The sequence below is a fragment of the Notamacropus eugenii genome, chromosome 1 (assembly GCF_028372415.1).
Source record: "Notamacropus eugenii isolate mMacEug1 chromosome 1, mMacEug1.pri_v2, whole genome shotgun sequence".
NCBI lineage: Eukaryota > Metazoa > Chordata > Mammalia > Diprotodontia > Macropodidae > Notamacropus > Notamacropus eugenii.
The window spans coordinates 19,272,721-19,294,680 of NC_092872.1; the positions used below are offsets into that span (position 1 = coordinate 19,272,721).

Genomic DNA, 21,960 nt, shown 5'->3' on the forward strand with positions numbered 1-21,960 from the left:
TGACCAATCAGGTTGTCTTGGGCTGGAAATTTGTTTCACTCTGTGTTTTTGTAGGTTCTGCTGCTCTAGAATTTGTTTAGAGTCATTTTTTACACATATTTGGAGGGGTTTGCAGGAGAACTCAAGCAATCCCTGCTTTTACTCCACCATCCTGGCTCCTCCTCCTATGTTTTGTTTTAAAGTAGAATTTTTAACAAGATTGCTTTCACAAACAGGAACCTGGCCCACCAACTTCTAAATTTTAAGACTCACTGGCTTTTGTCTCAATATTGAGATAGGTTACGGAACTAAACTGAATTCCAACTCATATAATACAACACAGCAAAATTCTAACTGAACTATTCTAGAAGGAGTTAATTAATTAGCAAATCTGTCAGTGCACTGAGAAATGTATTGAATTTCTAGAGAATTTCTGTTGGAACTCATGTTGAGAGGACTGACATTCAGCATACCAGAGTCATCATGTTATGCCTGGGTATATTTGGGAAAGCACAATTCGACCTATAATACAGAAAATTGAATTGAATCATGAAATATTATATAAGAAACTCCTCTGATCTACAGCTTCTTATGCTTAGCATTGAAGTCAGAGGACCTTCCTAAAAAATCTCATAGAAACTTTTATTAAAATTAAATATAATGAAAATGAAAGGTTGATAACCTACAAACATAATTCTTCACTTTTGCTTTTAACTGAAGGAATCTTTAATTAGTTCAAAGTAATTTTTTTGAATGAGAAATATTGAAAAATGTTATTTCTGTAGTATCTTTAAATTTTAAATAATTTTAAATAAATTCAATATATTAAAAAAAATAATTAAAAATAATTCTTTGCAAATGCCTAAAGACCACTGGGCCTTGGCTTATTCCTAGGTTACATTAGGTATTGCTATTGTTTGCATGAAAACACCTAGTTTATTTTTATTTTGATCTTGTGATTCCATGGCTTTTAGTGGTGGTTGTTGTTTTCCATCCTGCAGGCAAAGTCAAGCCTTCTGAGGGAGTATACCAAATATCTTCTTATAGTCAGTTTTTGGAGTAGTGAACTTTGAGAAAGAAAAGCTCTTTCAGCAGCCCAATTTTTAAAATAACAAATTGTCTAGTGCGGGATCACAGCTTAAACCAGGACAGTTGACAATTTATCCTAATCTTACCTGGGATTGCTTAGCAGTCATCTGAAAGCAAGAATGGAGGACAAGATGGAGATAGAGTTGAGGGTATCAAGAACTCTGAAAAGCCCAAGCATACGAAGGAAAAGTTTCAACAGGGCTGGTGTTGTCACACCACAGATGGCCATGATCACCCCTCTTGGGGCACATTTGATAAATCAGAAGTCATCATTTTATATCTCTTTCAGAGAAAATAAAACTACTGGCCTGTGCCTCTCCTTAGAAATGTCTGTGCAGTTTATTTTTCTGGGCCCTTAACCACATCCTTAGCAGTAACAGGATGATTGAGAAGGCACATCCTCTCTGAGAGCTAAAAGATCATTTAGTGTTGAAATGCTGCATTTAAAGGGAGTTTGATAAATGATGCACCTTGGCTTAGTGGGTCTAGTTGTTTCCTTAGAATTAAGGTTCAAATCTCATCTGTGTCAATTATTAGAAGTAATGTCACTGAAACTTTCTGAATTTGGTAACATGGAGATGCGATGATTTGTGAAAAATGAAATTATATACCTATACAAGCATTTTTTAAAAAAATTAAAGTTCTCTATGTCTCATCAATCAAAATAATAATGATTATGATGAGACCCCTCCCAAAAAATAGAAGTACTTCTAAATATAACAAAAAAACCATTAATGCTCAGGATTAAATATACCCTTAACAGTAAGCCTTATCTTCTACCTCCCTCATAGGATCTATATATCTCACTAGCTTCTGAGAAAAATCACTTTATAAACTTTAAAATAATATATAAATGTGAATTAATATTCCCGTGATCACCATCCTTTTGGTTTTTATTTCCCCCTCCTTCCCTTGGGGTTCAGATAGTCCTAGCACAAAATTCTGTCTTGCTATTATCCTCACCATCATCGTCACCACTACCACTACCACAATAAGACACTTCTCATACCTTATGACATAGATGACAATGATTCCTATTATATCAGGCCATGTAATTACAGTTCTTATTTTAATGAGGATATGTAATGCTTCTTGTTATATTTCCTCTGGCTTTCTGTTTGGCCAGTAAATATTCTTATTAATCAAGGTAAAAAGCTCAGTCAGTATATATTGTTTAATTCTCTAAGAATACTTTAACCGATTAAAGAGTTCAATATATCTCACATTTTAAGGATCATTTTAAAAGAAAACACGCTATGCATATTTTATTGTTAATTAAATAACATAAGCTTAATTACAATGATAAAATGATGTAGTAAGTTCCTTCAGTCATTCTTACTCTGTTGGTTTATATGTTCTCTTTCTAAGGAATGTTTGTTCTCATAGGTTTTGCTACCAAAATAATCTCTACCTTCACCTTTCTGATCACACTTTTCCTGTCTCTTCATAATATGGCTCATGCTATCTTTGGAAGCTTGGGATATAGGGCTAACAAGTTGTTTAGAGAACCCCAATCTGTAGCAGGATATAGACTGCTGGATTTGATGCATCTTAACTGGAGGAGGAAATGACTTAAGCAATGCTTCATTAGTTTTTTTCTCTGAGAGTTGACATTTGAATCTTCTTTTCTTACCCATCTTTTCATGGTATGATGATATGCTTTCTACACACAATATCCCTGTCCTCCTCCTGCACTGACAGTTTGGTCTGTGATGCTCAGGATGGAGACAGATGTTGGGACTTTTAACTCTAAAAGCTTTTTCTCTGATGCAAAGATGCTGGGATCTTCCCCTAGTACTAATTAATTGTCTTGAACTAGCTAGAATAACTCTCCTTAAAGGTTGGTAATTATTTTCCCCTTTATTGCCTTCCTGTGCTTCATAGGATGTAGTCAATAAAGGTTCACTTGGGAAAGTTCCTCTCAAGCCCCTATTGCTGTGATCTCTGCTTCTTGGCCTTCTCTTTTTAGGGTGATAGGACAAACGTGGTTTGTCCTCAGTGCTTTTTGGTAGCCTTTGTTTAAGACAATTATTGTAGTCCCTGATCTGTGAACTTTTCAGCCTTCTGTAGGGGTGTGAACTTAGTTCTCCATCTTGGCAGCATGGCTGACACTTCAACTTCTCCTTCTTGAAGTCCTCTTCTTTCTGGCCTTCTTGAATAGGTCTTCTATGAGAATGGACATTTTCTGAATAGCCACTCCAAGTCTGGTCTTTTTTTGTGGATGAGTTTCCAAACAAGGGCTGTTGTGTTTCTTCCATCATGGGTGGACTTCTTCGAATGATCTTATCAAATGAATCTAGATTTTTGTTTTTTTCTAGTTTTTTCTCCTGGGTCTTCTTGGGTTGACACAGGGTCAACAGTTGTTTTTCTCTTGGGCTAGAATTTGAGGTGGTTGAAATATCAGATGAAGAGTAATTAGTTCTATTGTCTCCTAAACATTTCTCCTGTTCAAGTTGCTGCTTTTCCCCTTCTGTATTTCCTTCAGAAGTGTATCTCTTACTGTCAGATGATGGTTCCAGCAATCCTGTAGTATCCACACGCATTGATTTAAGATAAGCAATGTGGGTGCAACTCTGAGATGAAATCACACCTTTGCAATCTCCTGACTCTGACATAGTTTGGGTCCTAATATGATGTTTATTTCTGGTTCTACTAGGCTCTTCTAAATTTCCTTCAGGTGATATAGAAGATGAATCAGATGTCATGTTATGCTTTGAGCTTGAATGAGTCAATACTTCTTTATTCCACAAGTCATGAATGTTTTCGGCCATCTCTGCATAATTTGCCAGTGCTGGTAAAGCCCATTTGTCATTAGTAGGTGAGATAGTGAATAGATTTCCTCTTCCACTTGAAGGAGAAGGGCACTCATAAATGGCTCGCTGGTCATACATTTTCATGCTAAAAGGTGATTGAGCAAAGCTGATGAGCTCATGTAAGAAGTGTTCAGTGTACTGCAAGAGATAAGGTTCCAAGATTTCAGAAAAGGTCTGGCTGTCTAGATCATGTTCTGTCATATTTTGGAGGATGATAGTGAGAATATTTTTTGCTGTGTATCCAAAGTCACCATAAATAGCTATCAGCTCACGTTTCAGCCATGGGATTAATCGCTGTAGACAGTTTGGGTTTCTCAGGAAGTAATCTGCTGAAATGTGCCTATGGAATCCACCACCCCGGACATATAATACCTGAAGACCAGAAAAATAAAGAGCTCTTCTGAATTTAATAACTATCTGTTCCTTAAAGTAGCCTGAAGATACTTCATGGGGATGATCTTGCTTGTTCCCAGCAAACTTTTTCAGTAGTTCTTGGACAGCTTGATATCTCGGAGGACTGGCCTGACTAGAGGCATCATCAGACAATGCACTATCCTCAGAGCCAGGCTGACAGCTTGGAAAAGAATCCACATAACTGTTATTCTCCTCAGGCACTACTGGCATGTCATTCCCTGAAAGATACAGTTCTTGCTTTTTGGTGTCACTCCCAAATCTAGAAGATTGGAAGAAAGAATGACAACTTTGTCCACAGAGAGGACGTCTGGCTTTTCTTGCAAATCTTTCATGAGGACAGTCACTAATGAACCTATGTGAATAGGGATTCAGATCAGCCCTATTCTGAGTTTCATTTAAGTAGATGGGACATTGACAGATAGGTAAAGGTTCTAACGGCATTGTCCTTCAAAAACTCCTGCATCCAGTCCTCTGTAAGAATGACTGATCAGAGGCTTCTTCTCAGTTGTCAAGGCCAGAATCTACTGAAAACAACCAACAGAAATTTAAGTAATACCTAATGTATATGTTCCCTGGGTACATTTGAAGGAAATTAAAAAAAAATTACCAAATTTGAAGCGATCAACTAAGCTCTAAAACTTTGTTATAGAATCTTTGAGCCTACTACATCCTAAAATTAACAAGCATCGGTGAGTATCTTTTTATGAAAACACATCCCTAGACTGAGTTGTATTTCTTTAGTTTCATAGATTCTTGCATACTTAGCACTGGAATAGACCTTTAAAGATTATCCAGATCTATACTCCTAACTGACTTCTGTATTCTGTCTTCAACATTCTGTGACTGTTAGCTTGCTTTTGCTTGATGGCTACTAATGACCAAAACAAGCAAGCAAACAAACAAACAAACAAAAAACTATTTCACAGAAGATGTTAGAAAGGTTTCCCTGGTTTGTACTGAAACAAAATCTGACTCCCTATAACTTCAATCCATTAATCCTTTTTGCTATGGAGCTGCACAGAATAAATAGTTACTCCTCCATTTAAAAACCCTTCAGATACTGAGCTATCATCTCCCTTCTCAGCACTGTCTTCAATAAGCCAAATATCTCTGTTTCCTTCAACATTTCCTCTTATAACATTGTCTCCAATTCTGATAGCATATTGAATGTTTGGATAAAACATTTTTGAAATCACATTTAATCTGCAAATCATTCCCATTAAAAGACATATTAGTAAAATAGATCCTGAATCTTTAATTTTTTCCCAACCTTCCCTGCCTCCATTTCTAGGACATATTTAATTATTATCATTTGTTAGAATCTTGTTCCTTCTTAGCCTTCTATCACAGAGCAAAGGGATAAAGTAAATATTTTATAATTTACCAGGATCCTGAAAGCATATAAGCTGATATAAGTCTAACCTGCTGAAGCAGTTAGGTTGTGTTAGTTTCTGCCATTCGTGTCTTCCATAGCGATGGAATCTAGAACATGTCATATTCTGGAGTTTTCTCTCTAAGAAGAGAAACTTCATTCTTGACATATTGCCCTCCATCTTAACATGCATCACTAAAGTGCTCAGCTTTAAAATGGAAAAGTCCAAAATTAAATGATCCTTTTGGATGGCCGATGCCATCTGATTACATTTTTAAAAATCTGTCACTGTTACCAGATGTATCTAGATCTACATGGCATTTTAGTTATGGATAATGGAATATATTATAGAAAGCTGTTGTTTTTGTTATTATTGTTGAGTCATTTTAGTCATGTATGACTGCCCATGACTCCATTTGGGATTTTCTTGGCAAAGATACTAGAGTGGCTTGCCATTTCCTTCTCTAACATGTTTTATAGATAAGCAACTGAGGTAAACAAGGTTAAGTGATTTGCCCAGGGTCACACAGCTGCTAAGCATCTGTCTAGCTGCCTACCACTAAAGAAAGTATAAAAGATTATTTGAGATCTAGAAAGATAAGGCAGTCATAGCATATGTCTTTTCAGTGAATGTAAAGGAAATGAGAAATTCAAATTGAGATTAGATGAAAACATATTTCAAATCTATAATGAAATGTAAAATTATTATTCCCAATAAGATCTCAGAAATGCTATTAAAGATCCTTCACATTCTAAATCTAGCCTATTTTTCCTATGAAGTAACTAAATGGTTACTAGCAATTATGGCAGCTAGGAAGTTAAATTTCTGATATTTTGAAATGAGCTTGTGTAAAACTCTGATGTTATATGTCATTGATTTATGAGTTAACAAGATAGCTGATGACTCTTCTTTCCCCTCCCCCCATAATCAATCAATTGCCATCTTGTCATCTTTCCTATTTAATATGTTGCACAACTTTTCACTATGAGTAGAGGGTATAGTTGTGGCATTGCCTGGAATACCTTTCTTCCTTAGAATACTTTGGTTTCCTTCACAATTTACTATGGACACCATCTTCTCCATGTAGTCTTTTCTCATCCTTCCAGTTTCTGCCATAATCTCCCTGAAATTTTTTTGTATTTATTTTGTACATATTTAAATATGCATATGTTGTCTTCCTCAACTAGAAATTAAATCCCTTGAGGGCTGAGATTTTTTCTTTTTGTATCCAAAAAGATGCCTGGCACTAGCAGAGGCTTAATAATTGCTTGTTTATCGATAGTTTGATAGTGCAGGGTCCCCATCCATCATCTGTTGCCTAGATTACTACACTGACTTCTCAATTAGTCTCTTCCCATTCTAAATGTTTGTTGTTGTTCTTCTCCAAGAAGCTGCAAATTAATATTTCTAAAGCACAAGTCTCACCATGTCCTACTCTGGATCAGAAATCTTTAATGGCTCCCTGTAATCTCTATTTTAAAATACAAACTTCTTAACCTAGTATTTAAAGCACTCTTTAATCTCACATTCACCAGGATTATTTCTTTTTGAACTTCACACAGTCAATTTTTCTATCAAATTGGGCCATTATAGAAGTTCTTTTTTTTATTGATACTCCATTTCCCACCACTGTGGCTTTGTATAAGTTGTTCCCTATTCTTGGAATATATTCCTCACCCCACCCCACCTCTGCCTTTCAGAATTCCTAGGGATTTTTTGGCTTTTTGAAGAAAAATTCTATTTTATTTTATTTTCAATGCCATCCCACTCTCTCCTCCCAATTATTGAGCATATGAGAAAAGTAAAGCCCATTACAAATATGTATAGTCATACCAAAAAAAAGAATCTGATGTTAGCCATGTCCAAAAAAATTGCAAAATAAGAAAACAAATAAAACCACAACAAATCTTAATTTATACTTTGATTTCATCATTTCTCTCCAGATGGATAGTGTGTTTCCTCATAAATATGTTGGAATTGTGATGTCATTGTATTGATCAGAATTCCTAAGTATTTCAAAGTTGACTATCTTTACAATATTTCTATTATTGAATATTTTTTGTCCTGTCTGTTTTCACTTTTTTTGCACCAATTTATACAAATCTTCACAACATTTTTGGAAACCATACCCATCATCATTTCTTATGGCACAATAGTATTCTGTTGCTTTCATATACTGTAACTTATTTAGTCAATATCCAATTGATGGGTATCTCCTCAGCTTCTAATTATTTGCACCACATGATTATATACAGGCACTATCCATTTTTCTTTGATTTCCTTAGGGTATAGAACTGGTAGTGGTATTTCTGGGTCAAAGAGTATGCATCATTTAATACCTTTATGGATATAGTTTAAGTTAATTTCCAAAATGCTTGAACCATTTCAGAGCTCCATGTACAATGCATTAGCATACCTATTTTTCCACAACCCCTCCAGAATTTTCATTGTACTTTTTTTGTCAGATTAGCCAATCTGATGGGGTTGAGTTTATTGATTGTTTCATTTTTTTAAAGTTCACTCTCTAGAGACCTCAAAATAAACCATCACATTGTCTAACATATATATGTGTGTGTGTGTGTGTGTGTGTGTGTGTGTGCATATACATATATATGAAATTTCTGTTTTCTTATTCATATTCCTTTAATTTTGTTTTATTATTATTATTATGACCATAGTTAGCATATCTACAACAAGACTAAACAGCAATGATGGTAATACATATTCACGTTTCACTCAATCTTATTGAAAAGGCTAGGGGGGTGGAGCCCAGATGGCAGACTAAAAGCAGGGACCTGCTTGAGCTCTTCCCCCAAACTCCTGCAAACATTTGTAAAAAATGGCTCTAAACAAATTCTGCACAAAATGTGCAGAATCCACAAAGTAATGGAGTGAGGTATATCCCTAGCCAAGGACAACCTGGAAGGTCAACAGGAAGTGTCTTTCCCATTGGGCTAGGAGTAGAGCAGAGCTCAGACGATTGTCGGTTGCACCAGCATGGATTGGCTGGAGCAAGCCTCAGGGAACTGAATTGTTGGCAGCTGTGACAGTGTCCAGACTTTCAAATGACCAATGCTAAAGACAGCATAGAAAGCCAATGGGAAAACTTTGTGGGACCTGAGGGGAGGAGGGGTGGGATCCTGCTGAGGTCTAGCCCCAGTCCTAGGGTAGAGGAGGAGGCAACTCAAGCAGAGGTGGTATCAGCAGCAGCTTCCAGCTCTGGTTCCAGAGACAGTGAGGTATCCAGTAGCTGATACAAAAACAATGAAGCCTGGGGCAGTATATCCACCCCCACCACCACAGGAAGCAGAGTCTTACCTTGACAAAGAGTTAGAAAGTTAAGGATTTGACTAGGAAGATGAGCAAACAGAGGCAGGAAAAGTCAAACTATAGAATCTTACTTTGGTGACAAAGAAGATCAAAACATACAACCAGAAGACAACAATTCAAAGATCCTATATTCAAAGCCTCTAAGAAAAATGTGAAGCAGGAGCTCAAAAAGACTTTTGAAAATCAAGTAAGAGAAGCAGAGGAAAAATTGGGAAGACAAATGAGAATGATGCAAGAAAATTATGAAAAATGGGTCAACAGCTTGCTAAAGGAGATTCAAAAAAAATACTGAAGGCAATAACACTTCAAAAAACAGACTAAACCAAATGTTAAAAGAGGAGGAAAAAGCCAATGAGGGAAAGAATGCCTTAAAAAGCAAGAATGGCCAAATGGAAAAGGAGGTCCAAAAGCTCATTGAAGGAAATAATTCCTTGAAAGTTAGAATGGAGCAAATGGAAGCAAATGACTTTAAGAGAAATCAAGAAATTATAAAACAGAACCAAAAGAATGAAAAAAAGATAAAAGACAATGTGAAATATCTCACTGGAAAAATGACTAACTTAGGAAATAAATCCAGGAGAGATAATTTTTAAATTTTTGAACTACCTGAAAGCTATGATCAAAAAATACATCATCTTTCAAGAAATTATTGAGAGAAACTGCCCTGATATTCTAGAATCAAAATATAAAGTAGACATGGAAAGAATTCACCAATCACCTCCTGAAAGAGATCCCAGAAGGAAAACTCCTAGAAATATTGTAACCAAATTCCTGAATTCCCAGAGCAAGGAGAAAATATTGCAGGAATCCAGAAAAAAACAATTCATGTATTGTGGAAATGCAATCAGGGTAATGCAAGATCTAGCAGTTTCTACATTAAGGCATCAAAGGGCTTGTAATATGATATTCAGGAGGTCAGAGGAGCTAGGATTAAAAACAAGAATCACCTACTCAGCAAAACTGAGTATCATGCCCCAGGGAAAAAATTGAATTTCAATGAATTAGAGAACTTTCAAGCATTCTTGAGGAAAAAATCAGATCTGAATAGAAAATTTGGATTTCAGATACAAAAATCAAGAGATTCATGAAAAAGTAAACAGGAAAGAGAAGTCGGCTGAACTGTTTATATTCCTACATGGAAAGACGATATCTGCAATGCATTTGACCTTCCTTAGTATTAGGTTTGTTGGAGGAAATATATATACATATACACACATACATACATGCATACATAAAGAGAGATAGAGAGAGAGAGAGAGAGAGAGAGAGAGAGAGAGAGAGAGAGAGAGAGAGAGAGAGAGAGAGAGGCAGAGAGGGAGGGAGGGAGGGAAGGCATAAGGTAAGTTGAGTATAAAGGGATGATATCTAAAAAAAATTTTCAGGGTGACAGAGGAATATATTGGGAGCAGGAGAAAGGGAGAAATAGAATGGAATAAATTATCTCACATAAAGAGACAAGAAAAAGGTTTCACAATGGAGGAGAAGAGGGGGGAGGTGAGAGAGGACTAGTGAATATTACTCTCATCAGATTTGGCTTAAGAATTTAATAGCATGCACATTCAGTTGGGTATCTTACCCTACAGGAAAGTAAGAAGGAAGGGGAAAAGGGTGGGAAAAAGATAATAGAAGGGAGGACAGATTAGGGAAGGGGGTAGTCAGATGCAAACACTTTTGATAAGGGTAAATGTTGAAAATAGAATTAAGGTGGCACAGGATAGGATGGAGGGGATATAGTTAGTCTTTCACAAAGTGACAATTATGAAAGTGTTTTACATAACTACGCATGTATAATCTATATTGAATTAATTGTCTTCTCAGGAGGGAAGAAGGAAGAAAGTTTCAAACTCAAAGTTTGAAAAACAAATGATAAAATTGTTTTTACATGCAACTGAGAAATAAGATATATTGGCAATGGGGTATAGTAATCTATCTTGCCCTACAAGAAAGTTAACAGGAAGGGGATGGGGGGGCATAAAAAGGAGGGAAGACTGGGGAAAGAGGTAATCAAAATACATGCAGTATCAGGGTGCAGGGAGGAGAGAGATGGGGAGAAAATTTGGAACTCAAAATCTTGTATAAATGAATGTTTAAAACCAAAAATAAATTAATTAATTAAAAGATAAAGGAAAAACTTCAAGCTTGTCTCCATTATAGATAATACTGGCTCTTGGTTTTAGATAGATACTAGTTATCATTTTAAGGAAAGCTTAATTTATTCCTGTTTTTAATAAGAATGAGTGTTATATTTTGTCAAAAGTTATTTTTAACCAATTGAAATAATCACATTATTTTGGATGTTTTGTTATTAACATGATCAATTATGTTCATAGCTGCTATGCTGTCTCATTGTTGTCATATTTAATAAAATTATTAATTGTTTCTGTGGTTTATTCTTTTACTCACTCTTTTTAGTATTGTAAATTTCTGATTAATTTGTAATATTTTCTTCAAAGGTCTTTTATTGATGCAATTTAATTGCATTAGGCTTAGAAATGTGTCTGCCTTTCTTCATCTTTGTGAGTATTTTTTCCTAAAAGATGGTCAATTTTTGTGAAGGTGCCATGCACAGATGATAAAGAAGTGTAATTTTTATTCTTATTCAGTTTTCTCCAGATGTCTAGCATATTTAACTTTTCTAAAATTCTATTCATTTTCTTAATTTCTTTCTTATTCATTTTATGGTCTGACATCTAGATCTGAGAGGGACTAAACTGAGGTCCCAAAATTTGTTATATTTTTACTATTTCTTATATCTTTCATTTAAATTCTCCCTTAAGAATTTAGATACTATGCTCCTTGGTGCACACATCTTTAGTTTTGATATTAATTCATTGTCTATAAAAACTTTTAGCAAATATAATTTCCCTGTTTATCCCTTTTCATTAGATACACTTTTGCTTATTGTTGCCCGTGATTCATACTGAAGTTAGTTCTTCATAAGACAAAGTAGATGGTCCTAATACATTAAAATAATTTTAAATGCTTTTATTATTTGTCTGATAAAAAAAACCACTTCATTTGTTGGATTTTATTTTTAGCAACATTCCTAGGAAGAATAATATATTAATATTTTTATTAAATGTAATATATTTAAACTTATCAGACTTAATCAAATCTTCAACTTGAGACTGATATTTTCTAGCATCAATATTTCAATTTTCCAAAGCGTGGATGGTACATTCCATTAATTTTCATACTTTCTGAATGCTAATTTATCTTCACTACAATACAGTGGAAAATAATGAAAATTCCTCAAGAATGTCAATTTTTAAACCAAGGTCTTAAATTAATATTAGCTAATACATTTTCCAAATCGAGGAAGGAAGCATAAAAATGCATATATGATGAGAATATGCTCCCTATATAAGAATAGAATCTCATAAATTACATGGACCCCATCCCAACCCCAGTATCTGAACAATTTTGATAATTATAGTTTCAAGATTTTTACAGTTTGTAGCTCAGTTTGATTTTTGCTAGATTTGTGATAAGAATGCATTTTTCCAGATATATTTTAAATAATTAACTTGTTTTATTTCAGATATGTAATTGTCAAATGATAATAGCAATCAATTATTTCAGTACTGAATGATAATTTTAGAATGTTTTCCTACCAATTTTGTAGTTGCTGCGGAATTCTTTCCCAGCCCAATCAGAATAAAACGCAGTTAAGTTTGTTTCAGATATTCATTATTGAAGTCAGAAGCATTTGAAGTAGACAATGGGTTGAAAATATATTCTTCGTTAGCTACCATCAGTTCTTTTAAAAGGACCAATAACACCTATTGACGGAGTTGATTTAATTGTGTATTGGCAGTGTTTAATAACTGACTCACAAATTTTCAGAACATTTAACAAATGGCTTTCAAGAGTTAGTTCCAGCACACAATTATGCATCTTCCCACTCCACACTTGGCTAATGACGCACCTTTTGAGATCAAATGGGAATGGTCTTTGCAAAAGCACAGAGAGTTTAGATGTCTTACCAAGGGTCATACAACCCGTGTACTTCAAAAGCAGGAATGGACCCTGCATATTCCTGAATACAAAATCAAACTTCTATCCACTATATCATGTTACCTCTTAAATTTTACACATACACACCACGTGTGCACACACACACACATGCATACACAGATTTGTATGTATGTAAATATCATATACTCCAGTGATCTGTGATTTCCTCCACATAAGTACTTTGGCCAACACAAATAGCAACTCTTTTTTTGACTTAGGTTTTGTAAATTTGTTTTGATAAAAAATTCCTACCCCTAAAATCAATCTGATGTTTATTCTCTCCAAATTGAGTGGGACAATCTGTCACTGACTCATCATGGACGTCTTTTTAAGTCAGTAAGACTCCTCTATGCTTTTTTTCAGTAGCAGAGACTTTGAGAATATAGGGTTACCACCATGTCATGGGGTACTGGATAAACAAGCCTTTTAAAATTCTAAAGTACTGTAAACACATAACTGACCCTGCTTCATCTGTTCTAGTCTTTCTCTGCTTGTTAGAACAAAGGAATATATTGACAGAGGGGAATTCAATTAATGAGAACAAACTTATATGAAGATAAAACACTTCAATTACACTGATTGACCATGGCAGGAGATAAGAATTAATATAAAACATGCTAAAATAGTTATAGGCTAATTAGAATTAAAAGGTGACTTGTAGTCATTTATGAGTGATGACAATGATGTCACCCCCCTTATAAATTAACCTTCAGCCCACTCCTAGAATTCAAATAATTGTGTTCTGAACTTAGGCAGTAGGCACTACATGAATGAATTTTTTTTTCCCTATATCTCCAAAATGTTTGTCAAATTCCATTGAATAACTCATGGTAATTTATTTTCTGAGAAAGAGAATGAAACTAAGTTACTATGATTCATGTGGGCATCCAGATGGTAATCTAAATTATTCAAAATATTTCCACCATATAATCAGTATCCAATCTATGGGCAGCTTAATACTTGTTTTTCAACTTTGTTTTTTCCTTTTAAGTCTCAAAACCCTTTGCCAGATAACAAACACTGAGCAGATTTTAGAGGTTTGGGAAAGAACACTAGTATAAAATCATTACTCTCTTCTTTTTTTTTTTCTTGGAAGAGAAGGGATAGAAGTAAAAATCAAGAATAAGCATGGAAATAACTCAATCATCTCTAGCGCTTTATGGCTGACAGATGCGGATATGGAGACCAATGTCTTAGGCTCTCCTTCCTCAGCTGTTCATCTGCATGACCTTGAACAGATCATTTATTCTATATGAATCTCGGTTTCTTCATCTGTAAAATGAGGTATTCTCATCAGAGAGCCTCTAAGATCCTTTCCGGTTCCAAAGTTGTAAGCTATCAAAATAATCTTCAAAAACACACTGATCTAAACATGTCATTCCCCTGATCAAAAAATTCCGTGATTATCTCTAATAAAACAGCAATTCTTCAACCTGCTGTTTAAGTCCTATAGTGTGACTCACACTCATCTTTTAGACTTATTTAGTAACCCTCTCATTGCTTTACCCTGTTATACCAAACAAGATTATAAACTGCTTTGGAGATCCAGGATTTCATGACTCATCTCTGTGGCCTTGCATAGGTTGTCCCCCAAGGCTGGAGTGAAATCTCTTCTTAACTCTACCTCTTAGAATTTTATTTTGCATTTACCTCTAGTATATGTTTGTATATTTACATGTTGTCTCTCCCAAAAGACTGTAACCTTCTTGAGAAAATAGAATCTTTTTCTTGCTATCTGTATCCTTTGTGCCTAGTACAATATTCAGATTCTATTAAGATTTGTGCTTAATAAATATTTGTTTATTAATTTATTGATATTGTGTGCAATGCACTAGACTACTGGCTTAGGATTTTAAAAAATAACCCCTGACATAAGGGATAGGGGTAGACTTCAAAGAGAATACAACACATAAGCTAGCTTTGAAGACAGAGATGAAGAGGAATTGCTTTCTAGTTAAGGGCTCAGCTTGTATACAGTATAAAAGGGGATATGTAATGATGAATTCAGTGAACAGTCAGTTCAGTTTGTAATGGGGTGTGTGTGAAGAGAGGGGTAATGTGACACAAAGTAGGAAATTAGGTTAGAGACAGATTTTGGAACATTGTAAATTCCAAGTTGAAAAATTTTATTATATTTTATTTTATAGGCAATGTAGAACCATTGAATACTTTTGAACAAGTGAGTGACAGGGTCAGACTTGTGCTTTAGAAAGATTAATTTGACATCTATGATAGATTTGAAGGGAAAGAAGGTGGAAACATGGAGACCATTGAGGGGAATGTTATAATATACCAGGTCAGAGGTAATGAGTGCCTGAACTAAGTTGACATGTGAGTGGAGATATAGATATGATCTATGTTGTGGAGGCTTCATGAATTGATTGAAAATGATGAGGAGGGAGCAGTCAAGAGAACAGTCAAAGGTGATTCCAAGGTTGCTATTTATTAATAGATTCCATAGGGAGAGACAACATATATACATATAGGTAAATACAAGATGAGGACAAAATATGTTCATAATAAATATGAGGTAAAAGGTGTTAGCAATTAGGGGCATGAGGATCAAGATGAAAGACAAAAATGGAGGGTGTCCTAGTGACTGAAAGAGACTATCTGGGGGAGAGAGTGGTTGATATTCTGAAAACGAACTTGGAACTGAGCAAAGACCCTTCTTTATCTAAGTTAATAGGGAAGGATGAAAGAATGACAAAAGATATAAACTAAAGAGATGAAGAGGAGGAAAGTTGAGGAAGTTCACACTCAACCTTGACCTTCCCCATGAAGTATGGGGTGAGGTCATCTGAAGAATAAGAATTGGGGATGGAGGTGGAAGATCATTGAGAAGAGTAGAAAATATGTAGAAATAGCGATAAATGCTTATAGACTAATGATAGAGAGATAGAGACAAAGATTGTTATGTATGGTTTCTAATGCTAAGTATCCCAATATTTTTTAATTTTTCTGCAATTTCCCAGTGTTCCAGTTCCATTTTGTGAGAAATGTCAATCTATTTTATTTAAACTGAAAATTCAGGACAGTGCTGTTCTCCACTCCCTATGTAGAGGCATACTTCGTCCTGTAATGGATTGGTACATCTGTACTACTTAGAATAAAATATCTCTTCAGAAATACAAAAAACACAATTTAAAGGAATTCTGAGTGACATCAATTCTTATCTACATTTCAAGTGTATAGGTATGTATGTATACATATACAAGCATGTCTTTATGTACGAGATGATGTGTGTAAATTTCAAAAGACAGAAAGAGAGAGAGAGGAACAGAAAGGAAGAGAGAGAGAAGGAGAGGAGAGAGGGAGAGAGAGACAGATAGACATCTTTGTACTAGAATGGATAGGGCATAGGATGCTGGGCATGGAGGAAGTCCTAAATTCATTTTGACCACAAACATTTCTTAGCTGTGTGACCCTGAGTAAATAATTTAATTTATGTCTCACTGAGTTTCCTCATCCATAAAATAGGAATAGGTTCATATCCCAGGACCAGTATAGGTCCAGTCTATGTTGAGTTCATTCATCAAACATTTATGAAATATGTCTTACTACCTTGGACAACTCACTTGGCCCTTTTGAGCATCAGTTTCCTCCTTTTTAAAATGGAGTTGGACTATATTACTTCTGAACTCGTTTTTAGCTCTAAAGCTATGATTCAAAGATTCATTGATCCTTCCATGAACCAAAAGCTCTTCTTGTTTGTCTCTTTTAGGAGTCATCAGTATCAAAATGCTTCATGGCCCTTTCCTTGGTTTGGTCTCCACTAAATTTAAGGATGCAAGATCCATGTTATGGGAGGTAGTATACAGATGAAAAGACAAAAACAAATGAACAAAAAAGTGCGTTAGGTTCAAGAAATCCTTGATTCTAAAGTCTTGTCTTTGCTTCTACTGCTTGTGTGAGTGAAGCAAGTCTCATCAGTAAAATTCTTCTCATTAGTAAAATCAAGAAGTTGAAAATATGATCTCTAAGCCCCCCTCCAGTGCTAATATCCCTTAACTCTGCTCCTACTGGAATCTCTTGTGGATAAAAATTCGGCCCTTACAAATTTTTCTGTGGGTATGGAGGGCTTAAATTTCCTAAATGGTAGAAAGAAAACTTTAGTTCTTTTTATTCCAAGCCAAGCTGCTTACTCTAGCTTACATGTTGACTGTGGTCATTTAAAATAAATTCATAACAACTCAAGTCTTGAAGAGCTATTTCTGTGTAGAAAAATATGTTCTTGTTCCTTCTGTGTAGAAATGGAGAGACAGATCTGGCACAGAGCCTAGACTATAATTTCTGTAATTACTAAGTCAAGTGATTATAGCCATAATAAAGTCCTTCAGAACCAAATTGTGGCAGTAATTAGTGGTTGTCACACTTGGATAAGGCAGTCTCCTACTCTTGAGAACACATGAAGTTCAGTCTAAATAGGGCTACCCTAGAAATCATGAAATATCTGGGCCTTCACAAGCACTGGGAGCCCTTTAAGCAAAGGGAATCTCTTGCCTGACTATGATGGATGGTCCTAGTTACAGATTATGGCCTTGTCACACTTAAACTAATATCTTTCCCTATTGCCAGGCCCTCTTCATTTCCTGGGGCAGCAGTCATCAATTTACATGAAGGGGCACCTAGAGAAATGCACAGCCCATTTATCAACCTTATTCATAGTGTACAAACAACTCCGTCAAACTGAGTATGAAGTCACATTTCAATTGCCCCTCAACCCTTCAGAACAATAAAGGACTTCAAAGTATGTTTTCTCCAGAAGACATCTCATTAAGGAGAGGTGGAGACAAGATGGTGGAGAAAAGGCAGCAACTTGCCTGAGCTCTCCCCAAACCCCTTTAGACACCTTTAAATAATGCCACAAAACAATCCTTTGAGCAGCAAAACCCATAAAGGGATGAGGTGAAATAGTTTTCTAACCAAAGACAACTTATAAGGTCAACAGGAAATTTCTGTTGCACCTGGGTGAAAGTAGAACACAGTCCAGCACATGTCCCACAAGAAAAGACCCAGCACCAGCAAACCAAGAGCAGATCTTGGGAACCAATGAATCACAGGGGCAGAAGATGCTTCTGGAGGTCTCAGCCTACAAATGCCAAAAGGGTCGAACAAATTCTCAGAAGGAGATTACAAGGGTCCCTTTCCAACACTGAGGCAGGACTCTGTTGCATTGACCATACAGGATTCAGGATGGCAGTCATGGGTGGCTGTCCCAGGGTGAGGAAGACTAGCGCACCAGAGCTTGCTGCTTCAGTGAAGCAGGGACCCTCATCACCCTTCCAGAGCGGAAAACAGTACTTGTGGTCATTCACAGACCTGAGCATAGGCCAGGAGAGCAGTAAACATGCCTTACCTTAGATCATAATATCTTGGAAAAACTGAAAACTTACAGATCCCTTAAAGTATCTCTGAGAATAGCTGCACAAAATCCCTAAAAATTAGGACAGTGGTCCCTCCACCCCAGAAGTGGATCCCTACTTTAACAAAAAGTTCAAAGTAGAGAAATAGTCTGGAAAAATGAGTAAGCCACAGAAAAAAAAATTCTGATGATAGAAATTTACTATAGTGACAAGAAAAATCAAGACACACAGAAGAAGATAACAAAGTCAAAACTGCTCCATCCAAAGCCTCCAAGAAAAATGTGAATTGATCCCAGGCCACAGAAATTCAAAAAGAATTTTGAAGTAGAGGAAAAAATGAGAAGGGAAATGAGAGTGATACAAGAAAATCATGAAAAATGATTCAATAGTTTGGTAAAAGAGTTCCCCCCACCACCACTAAGAGAATACTAAAGAAAATAATATCTTAAGAAAGCAGACTATAGACTTAGTCCTTCACAGCAATGTAAGGACCTAAAACATTACCAAAGGACTCATGATGCAAAATACCATCCACATGCAGAGAAAGAACTATGGAGTCAGAATGCAGAATCAAGCAGAACATTTTCTCCTTTGTTAACTTTTGTTATTCTCATGGTTTCTTCCATTCATTTTAATTCTGCTATGCAACATGACTAATGTGAAAATGTGGTTAATAGGAATGTATGTGTAGAGCCCATATAAGATTGCACACTGTCTTAGAGAGGAAGTAGAGGGGGAGAGGGAGGAAATTTGTAATTATGGAAATGATTGTTGAAAACCGAAAACAAATAATTTAATAAACTTGGGGGAAGAGACCAGTAAAAAATTCTAAATTAAACAATACCAGACTAGGTCAAATGATAAAAGAAGTCCAAAAAGCCAACTAGGAAAAGAATGTCTTAAAAAGTAGAATTAGTCAAATGGAAAAGGAGGTACAAAAGGACAGTGAAGAAAATAATTTCTTAAAAATTATTATTGAGACTTTACGAAAAAACAAGAAACAACAACAAAACAACAAAACCAAAATAGTAAAGAAATAGAAAACAACGTGAAATAGCTCATTGGAAAAACAACTGGTCTGGAAAATAGATACAGGAGAGATCATTTAAAAATTATTGGATTACTTGAAACCACAATTTTAAGAAAGAGCCTAGACATCATCTTTCAAGAAATTGTCAAGGAAAACTGTCTTGTTATTCTAGAACCAGAGGGTAAAATAAAAATTGGAAGAATCCACTGATCACCTCCTTAAAGAGATCCCAAAATGAAAGCTTCCAGGAATACTATAGCCAAATTCAGAGCTCTACGTCTGTAACAGTAAGCATCCCAACATACGCAGGGGGACCTGCTACCACAGGTTCTTAGATCTGCATTCACAAAAGGAAAGCAAAGGATTAACAATAACTTTAATCAAGCACAGGCATCAGAGAAAATCAAAATCAAAGGTCAACAAACATGCTTCCAAAATGTCTGACTATTACATAGATACAAGTCTGACCACTACATACATACACAGTTACCAGAGAGGGAAGCATAAACTTCTAGGTTTTAGCTGGAGGTGAGGGGTTGGGGGTGCTCCTTAATGGCTTCCCAGTGTCTCTCTAGCCAAAGAAACACTTCCAGTTTATAAGCCCCAAAGTAAAGCCTTACCCTCAGAGTATTTATACACTTTTTAGAGCCAGAGGACAAAACTCTCTGACCCAATGCCTCAATAGAAAAAAGCAGAAAAGTAACTGGGACTCTCCTACAAAACAATTCCCCTAATCAAGCTTCCCACAATGGGCAGGCCCATCAATGGTTTGGAATGATCCTCCCCAATCACATTATTCAATCAGAAGCACTTTTAGTAAAATAAAAACAGTGAAAGATCCTATTTTGATTTTCATTACAATGTCAACTTTTGCAAGGAGGCAGAAATAAGCAATTCAAGTATCATGGAATCACAGTCAGGATAACACAAGATTTAGCAGCTTCTAATTTAAAAAATCAGAGGGCTTGAAACATGATACTCCAGAGGGCAAAAGAGCTAGTATTACAACAAAGAAACACATAAACAGAAAAGTGAATATAAGCCTTCAGGGAAAAAATGGATATTTAATGAAATAGAAGACTTTTGAGAATTCTTGATGAAAAGTTCAGAACAGAAAGAAAACTTGACTTTTAAATACAAGACTCAAGAGAAGCATAAAAAGATAAAATCACACGGGATTTGATAAGGATAAGCTATTTATTTTCCTATATGGGAAGATGATACTTGTAACTCATAAAAACTTTTTCATTATCAGGGCAATTAGGAGTATATGTTGACAGATTGCACAGGGATGAGTCAAATATGAAGGGATGATATCTAAAAATATAAAATTAAGGGGTGAGAGAGGAATGCACTGGGAGAAAGGGAAGGGGAGAGGCAGAATAGGGTAAATTATCTCACATAAAAGGGGCAAGAAAAAGCTTTTGCAGAGGAATGGGAGAGAGGGGAGGTGAGGGAGAGTGAGTGAACCTTACTCTCATCAGAAGTGGATGAAAAAGAGAATAACATACATACTCAATTAGGTACAGAAATCTATCTTATCCTACATGAAAGTAGAAGGGGAAGGAAATAAGAAAAAAGGAAGGTGATAAAAGGGATGTCACATTGGGAAAGGTAACAGTGAGAAGCAAAACACTTTTAAAGAAGGACAGGGTGAAAAGAGAAAACAGAATAAGCAGGATGAAGGGAAATAAAGTTAGCTATAGTAACTGAAAAAAAATTTTAAGCAAGTTTTCTCTGATTTATTTCTTTTTTCTCAATTATTTCTCAATCTTATAGAGTATGGAGTCAAATTTAAAAAATCAAGAGGCATTCTCCAATTGATAAAAGATTGAAAGATATGAATAGTTTTCAGATGAAGTAACCAGTTATCTGTACCCGTATTGGAAAAAAAAATGCTCTAACTCACTACTGATTGGAGAAATGCAAATGAAAAGAATTCTAAAGTACTACCTGATATCAGATTGGCTAATAGGACAGAAAAGGAAAATGGTAAATGGTGGAGGGAATGTAGGGAAAATGAGAAATTAATACACTGTTAGTGAAATTATGAACTGATTCAACCATTCTGTAGAGCAATTTTGAACTATGCCCAAAGGGCTATAAAACCATAACACCCTTTGACCTAGCCATACAATTACTAGGTCTGTATCACAAAAGAGATAGAAAAAGGACCTGCATGTACAAAACATGCTGAAAAGGATGATCTCAGAAAAATCTGGACTTCCATAAGCTGATGCAAAGTGAAATATGCCCTGCACAAAGTAACAGCAATCTTTTTGATTGATATATTTGGAGAACCTCATATCGGATGCTAGTCCTGCCACTGTCCAGCTATATGACACTGGACAGTGTTGTTTCATATCTTGGATTGAATCTATAAAATGAGGGAATGTTTTCTTGCTTTACCCACAGAGCTATTTTGAGGAAAGAATTCTGTAAACTTTAAAGTATGAATTATCATCACCATTGTAAGTTTCCTAAAGAAAGCAAACTGTCAGAGAGGGTTAAATTTAACCTTATCATAGATTAGATGGTCTCTAATATTT

At 35.6% G+C, this 21,960-nt stretch overlaps 1 protein-coding gene across 4 annotated transcripts; it reads right to left on the reverse strand.

Annotated features, from left to right (window-relative positions):
* Window positions 1–2,302: 2,302 nt before the first annotated feature.
* On the reverse strand, window positions 2,303–5,786 carry LOC140534280 (E3 ubiquitin-protein ligase Topors-like). Of its 4 annotated transcripts, none has more exons than XM_072655131.1 (2): window positions 5,718–5,786; window positions 2,303–4,816 (listed from the first exon to the last, which is right to left on the reverse strand). In XM_072655131.1, exon 2 carries the CDS (start codon window positions 4,734–4,736, stop codon window positions 2,394–2,396), a length of 2,343 nt encoding a protein of 780 aa, XP_072511232.1. In that variant the 5' UTR covers window positions 4,737–4,816; window positions 5,718–5,786; the 3' UTR covers window positions 2,303–2,393. The 4 variants fall into 4 exon arrangements, with proteins under 4 accessions (XP_072511232.1, XP_072511222.1, XP_072511243.1 ...); XM_072655121.1 differs by having other exon boundaries at window positions 5,680–5,777; XM_072655142.1 differs by having other exon boundaries at window positions 2,303–4,819; window positions 5,680–5,771.
* Window positions 5,787–21,960: the final 16,174 nt, after the last annotated feature.